General features: G+C 52.4%; 1 protein-coding gene across 1 annotated transcript; it reads left to right on the top strand.

Annotated features, from left to right (window-relative positions):
• The first annotated feature begins 353 nt into the window (after window positions 1-353).
• Window positions 354-9,824, top strand: Asb10 (ankyrin repeat and SOCS box containing 10). The gene is made up of 6 exons (XM_050123701.1): window positions 354-660; window positions 1,443-1,710; window positions 4,007-4,526; window positions 8,726-8,839; window positions 9,102-9,287; window positions 9,410-9,824. Exons 1-5 carry the CDS (start codon window positions 390-392, stop codon window positions 9,285-9,287), a joined length of 1,359 nt encoding a protein of 452 aa, XP_049979658.1. The 5' UTR covers window positions 354-389; the 3' UTR covers window positions 9,410-9,824.
• The last annotated feature ends 715 nt before the right edge of the window (window positions 9,825-10,539 follow it).

Here is a 10,539-nt window from a genome sequence, read left to right as displayed (position 1 = left end):
TGACAGGCAAGAAGGAGCTTAGGATCAGCAGTCCAGTCCTGGCTCTGGGGCAAGGTACCTGTGACCCCTAGGCACACCATCTCCTTCCCTGAAATGTTCTTCTGTCTGTAAGGCAATGGCTCGGACAGCATTAACCTTGATGCTGTCCAGCCATAGGAGCGAAGCTCCTGGTTGCTTTCCCACCACTGTGTTTTGCTTCCCTCTCCCTTCTCCCCAGCAGGAGCATTCCACTGGGTACTCAGAGCTGCTGCTATTTACAGCTGGCCTGGCAACTTCCTTGCACCTCCCATACTGAGCTCCTCCTGGCTGGGGCCCAGCATTGCCTGCACAGTTCAACTTCAGTGTGGCTCAAGTCTTGCTTCTTTGGCTCCCTCTTCTAGAAACCAGCCATGCCTGGGGGAAGGAGCTCCCCTCCCCATACAAGACACCACCTGGGGTGCCTCCCCTCTGCCCCTACCTGCCAGATCTGGAGCGTGCAAGCCTATTCATCCTGGAGGACCCCTAGGTCATCACCACTGCTGTGCCGTGACATGGCTCTGCAGAACGCACTGTACACTGGGGACCTGGTGAGGCTGCAGGATCTGTTCCCCCCACACAGCACAGCTGACCTGCTGCTGGAGAGCCGGGCGGCTGAGCCTCGCTGGAGCAGCCACCAGAGGGGTAAGGGGCAGCCGGGGGCTGGGAGGCCTGAGATGGGACGGAGGGCTGACTGCCGCAGGAACAGAGGTCCCAAGGACTGAGGGCAAGTTGAAGTCCCTTGCTGCTGTTCCCCCACACCAAACTTTCCCAACAATCTAGACCTTGGCTCAAGATAGAAGTCATGTGGGGCCCAGAATAGCTCCTGCTGAACATTGCGGCCAAGTCAGGCTCCAGCAAGGGACACGGGGCCTCTTCCCCTCTGTCTTTTTCCTCCTTTCCTCATCTCTCTATAGTCCCCTTCTCTTCCCCTCTGATCCTTTTCCTTTCCCCATATGCTCATGAGCTGGTCTCCAGAGGAGTGCAGGGGCCAGGGAGAGCCTCGGGGTGACAGACACTCCCTCTGCGCCAGGCTGGTGGAGAAGCCTGACAGAGAGTCTGAGGAGCACCTTGAGCCTGGCCTGGTACCTATCACCACCCGCACGGCTTCAGGACCTGTCCTTGCCTTCTGGCAGGCAGTACTGGCTGGGGATGTAGGCTCTGTCTCTCAAATCCTCGTGGACTCCAGCACTGGCCTGGCTCCAGACTCCATCTTTGATACCAGCGACCCAGAGCGATGGAGAGATTTCCGCTTCAACATCCGTGCTCTGAGTATGGGCCAGGCATGGATGGGTCTGAGCGGGAGAGGGGAGGCTTCAGACGGAGTGAGCTCCAGGTTCATCCCACCTCTGTCAGCTTCGTCCCTGTGCCTGAGACAACTCTTTACCATGTCCCGGGATCTAAGGCCTCTGTCTCTCTCTCCCTAGGACTCTGGTCTCTGACGTATGAAGAGGAACTGACCACTCCACTGCATGTGGCAGCCAGTCGCGGTCACACTGAAGTTCTCCAGTTGCTGCTGAAGCGTCGAGCCAAGCCGGACAGTGCCCCTGGAGGTCGCACCGCTCTGCATGAAGCCTGTACTGCAGGTCACACGGCCTGTGTCCGTGTGCTGTTGGTGGCTGGAGCAGACCCCAACATCCCCGACCAGGATGGGAAACGCCCTCTGCATCTCTGCCGGGGCCCTGGTATTCTTGAGTGAGTGACCTTTCACCCTGGACCCACTTTCAAGGGGGCAGGACCAGCTGGTGTGGTCAATACGCAGTCACTCCCAAGACATCCACTGGACAGTTTTTCTGCTCCTCTGGGGGAGAATGGAGAGCTGGAGCAGGGGCCCAGCCTCATGGCCTTCCCTGAGGGCTCTGACCAGCTTTGTAATAGAGAAGATAGTATTGCTATAAATCTTTAATGTTTTCTGTGCTCCCGACATTGTGTTAAGCACGGTCCTGCCCCCAGGGAACCTGCTGTCTTGTAGCCAAACAGACTACAAAGGACTGAGTTAGCCCCAGTGGGTAGAGTGGCAGGCTGGATTCCCATATCAGCATCTTGAGAGATGGGGACAGGAGGATTAGGAGTTCAAGGCCACCCTTGGCTGCACACTGAGGGAAAGGGGACTAGGTTCAAGGGCTGGGAATGTGGCTCAGTGGTGGAGTACTGGCTTAGGCTTCCCAGAGCCCAGGGTCCCATCCCAAGTACAACAGAAGAACAAATTTGAGTTCATAAGACAGTGATTGGCACACCTGTGTGATTCGTCTCCCATAGGGAAATCTTCCTTTGCATTGGCCTAAATAATTGTGACCTGGGATTCGGGACCCCGAGAGGATGAGACCCCACTTACCACTTTGTAGTCACCATGGAATCTGAACAGAAGGGGCCTGGGAAGCCCCGTACACTCAGGCCCTCCATGCATGACTCATGCCTTGTAGAAAGGACAAGTCATCCATGGGGTCCCCTCCTATGAACCCTGTCCCCTCGTTAAGCTCGCTCACCCCCAGAGGATTTCATGGGTTAGTCACACAGCTGAAGAAATGGTCTATACCAGCAAGGCCCAATAGAAATCTAAAATGAGCCGAGCGGTGGTGGCCCACGCCTTTAATCCTGCAGAGGCAGGCGGATCTCTGTGAGTTCGAGACCCTAAAAGTTCCTAGAAGCCCTAACAAAAAATTAAATAGGCAACTGCAGTAAAATACATATAATATAAAAAAGTCCATGTTCACATGGTGGAACTAAAGGGGCTCGGGGAACCAAACAAAGGTCCTATGGACAGGCAGCCAGTGCTCCTAATTGCTGAGCCTCAGCAGCATCAGGTGCGTCTCTTACTAGTGTGTAAGCCTGGGCATGATCCTCAGGCCTTGCAGCCTCAGTGTCCTCTGGGAGCTGAGAGTAATAGAGTACCAGGGACTGGGCCAGGCCATCAGAGGAACATGTTCCAACCACATGGCAGCTCATGACTTGTACTTCTTCCTTCCTTCCTTCCTTCCTTCCTTCCTTCCTTCCTTCCTTCCTTCCTTCCTTCCTTTCTCTCTTTTCTTTCTTTCTTTTTTCATGACAGGGTTTCTCTGTGTAGCCTTGGCTGTCCTGGAACTCACTCTGTACACAAGGCTGGCCTCAAACTCACAAAGATCTGACTGCCTCTGCCTCCCGAGTTCTGAGATTAAAGGTGTGCACCACCACCGCCCAGCATGACTTGTATTCTCATGAGGATGTAGGGAATGATTCCTGTAGAGAAGAACTTGGGGTTTGTTTTGTTCTTAAAGGTTACTTTATGTGTATGTTTTGCCTACATATATGCATGTGTACCATGTATGTGTCTGATGCCTAAGGAGGTCAGAAGAAGGCTGTAGGATTTCCTAGAACTGGAGTGTGGATGGTTGTAAGCCACCATATGGCTGCTAGGAATTGAACCTGGGTCCTCTGGAAGAGCAGTCTGTGCTCCTGATTGCTGAGCCATCACTCCAGACTCTAATGGTTTGGTTTTAAGGCCACTTTTCTGGGGCTAAAGAAATGGCTCATCAGTTAAGAGCATGTACTGCTTTTGCAGAGATCCAAGTCCGATTCCCAGTAACCATGTCAAGTAGCTCACAACTGCCTACAGCTCCAGCTTCCATGGATCTAATGCCTTTGGGTGCGTGCACACACACACACACACACCATTTTTAAAATAGTAAAAATCAATCTTTTCAAACAAAACCCAGGAAGGGGTCACCGTGGGCTGCGATGGCTGGTGCCTGTAATCTCAGAACTCTGGGGGCAGAGACCAGAGATCATCTGAGTTCAGGAGCTAAAAGCAAGCACAGAAGATTCACTGTTGCTTCTGCCTTCTGTTTCTGGGAAAGTCGGATGGAAGGAGGGTGTAGTACCATGAGGTCCCCAGGGTCCCCGGTGTATTTGCTGTGCTAAGACCAAAAATACAGAATTGTCGTAGAACTGACAATGCAGAAATGCAGCATTGTTGTCCAGCCACCTTTCTCACCTACTATTTCTCCCTGCATAGGTGTGTGGAGTTGCTCCTGAAGTTTGGGGCACACGTAGATGGTCGGTCTGAGGATGAAGAAGAGACTCCTTTGCATATAGCTGCCCGGCTTGGCCATGTGGAACTAGCAGACTTGCTTCTGAGATGGGGTGCTTGCCCTGATGCCCGCAATGCTGAAGGTTGGACCCCACTGCTGGCTGCCTGTGATGCCCGCTGTCAATCCCCCTCGGATGCTGAGGCCACCACCCACCGCTGTTTCCAACTGTGCAGCTTGCTGCTCTCAGTCGGGGCGGATGCTGATGCTGCGGACCATGACAGGCAGCGGCCCCTGCACCTGGCTTGCCGCCGTGGCCACTCGGCCGTCGTGGAGCTGCTACTGTCCTGTGGCGTCAGCGCTAATGCCATGGACTATGGGGGACATACACCTTTGCACTGTGCTCTGCAAGGTCCAGATACAGCCCTGGCCCACAGCCCTGAGTGCATGGTGCGAGCTCTACTCAACCATGGTGCTGTCCGAGTCTGGCCAGGGGCACTCCCCAAGGTACTGGGGGCATGGCTGAAGGCAGGGAAAAGGTCACTATGGTGCAGGGACTAAGAGAGCCAGACCTGTGTCGAGCTTGCTTCTCAAAAGCAACTTGGAGCGTTTGAGCAGATAGCTCTTCTTCCATTCAACAAGAAAGTAACCTAAGGATAAGGAAGGGCACGCAGCAACAGCAAGTGTGTTTGTGTGTGTGTGTGTGTGAACAGGTATGTGTTCATGTGTTTTCATGCACTTGAGGAAGGTGGACTGAGTGCAATGGACAGAAGATCCAGGACCAGTGACGGAAGCAGTCCCTGAGCTGGGGAAGATGCGGTCTGAAGAGTCCTGATATAGCAGCAGGATTAGCTGAGCAGGATGTGCCCTGGACCTGTGCGAGCCTCACAGAGGACAGAGCTTAAATCTGCTGTTCCCCAAGGCTCAAGGGTTCTGAGCACTTGCAAAGGAACACATCCCTCTGCTGTCTGAAAGTTCAGGACAGCCCCCCTCCCCCTCGCGCCCCTGCCAGCTAGCTGTCACCACCCTTTGGAAATGCTTTTCACTGTCATCTTCCAGTTCTGTCTTATATCAGCATCCCTGAAGGGGTCTACTTGAGATGCTGGGTTAGGGTGTCCTGGGAAGGGCTTGGTCCCATGCTTCACTGAGCTACACTGCAACATGGAGGTTGCTGGGCCTGGAGTGGGGACAGTTATTCTCAAAGGGGATATATCAAATCTAAATTGGCTTTCTGGGAGGGTGACGGCTATGGGCAGGTTCCCGCTAGCCCGGCCTTCCTCCCTAAGTCATCCCTGTTGTCCCTGCCTCTCCCCTTTGCTCACAGACCTAGCAGCATCTGTCTGGATTCCTAAGCAAGACCAAATAATTAAACAGCCCGGGAGTTCGGCAGATTGGTCTCCCCTTTGGGAAAATACAAGAAAATCAACAATTAACACTAATTAATCTCCTATTAACACCAGATAATTAGGAGACGAGCAATTCCCTGTAATCTGACTGCGGTTCTGACAGCTAATGATTTCCCCGCCAGGCGGGGGCAGGAACAGGACCTGGTACAGCAGCAGACAGACATTTCAAGACCCCCACCTCTGCCCCTGCACCTGCCCCCCACCAGCCTGCTCTAGCCCTTGGCTGTCTCAGAGAGAAGGGTGACCGGGAGAGTAAAGGACAACATTTGTCCCTTTCTCACAACCTGCAGCCCCTCTAGCCTTGGCTAGAGTCCCAGCCCTCCCAGCGAGGGTGACTCTGAGCCTGTCTGTGTGACACACCAGCCTCAGCACTTCTCCAGAAGACTGATGTGTGGGGCTTGATGCTTAGGACCTGAACGCAACTCTGACTTTGACGCTTGTTTGTGAGACTGGAGGGGAATCGCCGAGAGCTTTTGGCTCCAAGGCTCCTGGCGAGGCGTGTAGCCTCTGCTGAAGGGGATGGGAAGGTGTGGGCAGCTCCGAAGGGCAATGCCGACCAGGCAGTGCACACTGGGTTGCTCAGCCCACCAACGGCCTGCAAACCTAGCTCCCATGCAGGGCACACTGTGTGTGCAAGTCACTTCTTCCTGTGGCAGTTTCCTCATCTTTAGAAAAAATAAAAAGTAAAGTGGGCGGGGGTTCTCTACAACCTAGAGTTAGTGTGGGGCCCACGGTTCACAGGTGTAACCCTAGAAGAGGGCGTGACCTCTGCATGGTGCTCAGGGTTCTTGGCTGATGTTCTAGGATGAGGTGGATGTGTGAGAAAGCTCTTGCTAAGCTGCCAGGAGTCACCCTAGTACATAGAGTCATGAGGCAAGGGAGAGGGCAAGGCCAGTTGGCGTAGCCTCAGTGAGGCTGGAGGACCACCTGGGCTTCCTGGAGGTGGGACTTGGTATGGGTTCCTTGGAGAGAGGGAGTGGAAAGAGCAGGCCCTTCCAGCAGAGACATACTGTAAAGTACCAGGCGGGCTAGGCTGAGCCGGCTCCAGTAAACACTGTCCAGAGGCGGCAGGAAATGGAGGCACTGGACCCATAAAATGCTGGCTCTGGGAGCCCCTGTGCCTGAACAAGGCCCTTCCACCTGCCTCCTCGACTCACTGGTGCCCTCCTGGGAAGCAGGGGTATCCAGGTTCCTGGTATGTGCAGTGGTGTCTATGGTGAGTTAGATGAGGTTATGCGTGGAAATGTTCCTCAGGGAGACAGCACTTAGCAGCTTCACTACCTCTGAGTGCTGGGATTGAAGGCATGTGCTACCATGTCTGATTTTTTTTTTAAACTTAAAACATTTTTATGTGTATGAGTATTTTGCCTACATCTTTGTCTATGCACCACATATATGCCTGGTGTCCACAGAAGCCAGGAGAGGGTGTTGGATTCCTTGGGACAGTAGTTACAATGGTTGTGAGCTGCCATGTAGATACTGGGTTCTCTTCAAGAACAGTGGGTGCTCTTAACCCTGGAGGTGTCTCCCCAGTGAGGGCTTATGTGTTTATGAGAAGTGTCTCATGTAGCCCAGTTGCTTCAAGCTCTCTATGTAGCCAAAGATGATCTTGAACTTCTGATCCTTCTGCCTCTACCTCCCCAGTACCAGGATGACTGGCCTGCACCCCATGCCAAGTTTATATGGTACTTACCATTGAGTCAAAGACTGCATACGCAGGGTGAGCCTTCTAGCACTTGAGCTATATCCCCAGCACTAGCTCTGATGTTCTTATCTGCCCGGGAGCCCACAGCCAGGCCAAGGGCTACTTTTTAGGCAGCAGAAAATCCAGGACCCCGTCCAGGAGAGGCAAATGGAAGGGCAGGGTGGTGTCATAGTTGGGAGCCAAAGGCCACTGTGCCAGGCATGCCTGGTAGAACTGCAGTCTGGCTAAACTTCGTAATGTCTTTGTTCCTCAGTTTCCCTCACTTACAAACTGGAGACAATAACAACAATCCACATCCGGTAGAAATGAGGATTAAGGGTCCATGCCTGCAAAGTGATAGGAGAAGAATCTGCCACCAGCCATGTGACCACTAGACACAGGCTCGCTGGCTGTGCCCACCCACGACAGTTCTCGTTCCCAGTATTGAAGGCTGGAGCTGGAAATAGAGGTGCTGGCCAGACTGGTTCCTTCTGAAGGCTCCAAGGGAGGTGCACTGTATACCTCTTTCCAGCTTTGGTGATTTCCTGGTATTCCTTGGCTTGTGCCCATATGGCTCTGAGATTCTCATGGGGCCACATTTCTTCTGGCAGACCCTGAACTTGTGATAGAGCCGAGGATGACCTTGAACTTTAAGATCTTCCTCTTTTCGTCTCTGGATTCCTGGGATTGCAGGCATCACACACCCGGCTTATGTGGTACTGGGGATCAGATCAGAGTCTCATGAATACTAGTCAAATTGTTAAACTATATCCAAGCCCTGTTTGTCACATAAGAATGACTGCCATATTACATAGAGGCCACTCTAACAGCCATTGACTTGATTGAATCTGCGAAAGTCCTGTTTCCAAGCTGAGCATGGTGGCACAAATTTGTGATGCCAGCATTCGAGAGTTAAAGTTCCTCCACCCTGGGTGACTTACAACAGCCTGTAACTCCAGTTCCATAGCGTGTGACCTCTACAGGCTCCTACAAACTAGCATACACACAGAGACACAAACACATAAGGCACACCATGATAGATAGATAGATAGATAGATAGATAGATAGATAGATAGATAGATAATAAAATTTTGCCAAGCTTGGGAGGCAAAGGCAGGATGATCTCTGTGAGTTTGAGCTCAGCCTGGTCTACATAACAAGCTTGAGGTGAGTCGTGGCTATATAGTGAGACCCTATCTCACTAAATAAATAAAAAGGGGCTAGAAATATGGCTCAGTCGCTAAAAAACACTTGTTGATCTTCCAGAGACCTGGGTTTGAGTCCCAGCACCCACATGGCTGCTCACAACTCTCTCTAGTTCCAGTCCCAGGGAATCTAATGCTCCCTTTTGGTCTCCACAGGCACTGTACACATGTGGTCCACAGGCGTACATACAGGCAATACATATACATACATTTAAATAAAAATCTTTAAAATTAAATAAGCAAGTAAAAATAAAAATAGAATCAAAAATAGGACTTCATTTTCAAATGAGGTCATACACATATCTGCCGTTAGAACTTCAGTAGATTTGGGGGAGAAACTGACCCTACACCATCATCCAGTCACCCCACATGGCCTGATGGGATTCCCTGGTGAATCTCTTTCTCTTGCAGGTGCTAGAGCGCTGGTGCACATCTCCACGGACCATCGAGGTCCTGATGAACACCTACTGCGTGGTGAAGCTTCCTGAGGAGGCCAGGGGCTTGGTACCACCTGAAATCGTGCAGGTCAGTGTCCAGGACCCTGAGCACGTGACTCAGCTTGGCCCTGAGAGACACCATTCCCCGAGGGACAGCCTTGTCAGTCTTCCATAGAAGTCGCTCAGCAGCCCACTCATGTCCTAGAAAAACGTTCCTTCTGGAGCGAGATCTGAGTGTTTTTATGAGGTTCTCAGAGATGCTCCCAGCGGTCACCATCCTGTCCCTGCTAGAAGAAGTGGGAGCCGGTTGTCCCAGGCTGTCCTCACTGAATCCCTCCTCCTGTCTCCAGAAGCACCATCGATTCTACTCTTCCCTCTTTGCCTTGGTGAGGCAGCCCAGGTCCCTGCAGCATCTTAGCCGTTGTGCCCTCCGCTGTCACCTGAAGGGCAGTCTGCCCCGCGCGTTGCCACAGCTTCCCCTGCCATCCAGCCTGCTCCGCTACCTGCAGCTGGAGTTTGAAGATGTGCTTTACTAGGTGAGCCCTGGCTTCTGGGGACAGCTACCCTGCTTGGGACAAGGTATGGGCAGGAGGCAGGAGAGTTGGAGGGTGGCTTCCAGGGCCATTGGAGTTCTTTGATGCCCTGCCTCTCCTTCCAGGTGTGTGCTGCCCCGAGAACAAATCAGCTCCCCAAAGGGCACCTCTGCAAGGACACAAGCCAGGTCATCTTGCCCACACAAGGTCTATCTTCAAATCGGGGACGGGTGCTTTGATCCACACTTGAGAGAAGCAAACAGATGAGCATCCGCTGACACTGATGCAGAGAGCACCTGTGCAAACCTGCACGTGCATAGAAAATCTCCAGGCTGAAGCCGTAATAATGGTGTGGATGTTGTCTTAGCACTTGGAAAGTAGGGCAGGAGGGTGGAGAGTGACCAGATTGTGCTACTTAGTTGACCAGATTGTGCTACTTAGTGAGACTTTGTCTTTAAAAGAAAATCTACAAGTTGTATGATTTGGTATTGTCTCTAACAAGTCCCCACCTACCTTGAGGTGACTCCGGCACATAGAATCAGGACTGGGTTGCCCCAGATGCGAGCTGCCTCACGTCTCCCTTCAGTATCCCCTCACCCTATACAAGATGAGCGAGAACTTGTCAGAGTAGGTGGCCTGGGTTGTGCAGGGAAGAGGCAGAGGCAAAGGGAAGTTGGTGGCCGGGGCTGGAAGGGATGGGAGAGCCCCTGGGGAAAGGGCTCAACATATGTGGGCTGGAAAGTAGCCGTGGCTCGATCGCTCTCTGAGCACCACGCTTGGGAAAAACCACCGTTTCTACTCAGTGCCTAACCCTGTAGGTCAGGGAGCATCTCCCAGTGCACATCTGGTTCTGGCTCCTTTACTCTGCTTCTGTAGTTTTTATTCTACATAAGGGTGTTTTACCTGAATATGTGCGAATATGTGTGCGTGCATAGTGTACATGTCTGGTGCCCCTGGAGACCAGAAGGGGAAGTCAGATCCTCTAGAACTAGAGTCACAGATGGTCGTGAGCTGCCATGTGGGTGCTGGGAACTGAACCTAGGTCCTTAGAAAGAGCAGCCAGTGCGCTTAACTGCTGAGCCATCGCTCCAGCACCTTTAATGCACCTTTTTTTGTTGTTTGTTTGTTTTTGTTTTGTTTTTTGGGACTGGGTTTCTCTGAAGCTTTGGTGTCTGTCCTGGAACTCACTATGTAGACCAGGTTGGCCTTGAACTCAGAGAAATCTGCCTGCCTTTGCCTCCCGAGTACTGGGTTT

Source organism: Alexandromys fortis, unplaced genomic scaffold, assembly GCF_014885135.2.
Source record: "Alexandromys fortis isolate MF-2015 unplaced genomic scaffold, M_Fortis_MF-2015_v1.1 scaffold_217, whole genome shotgun sequence".
NCBI classification, from domain to species: Eukaryota; Metazoa; Chordata; class Mammalia; order Rodentia; family Cricetidae; genus Alexandromys; species Alexandromys fortis.
This window is presented reverse-complemented; position numbering and strand designations above follow the sequence as displayed.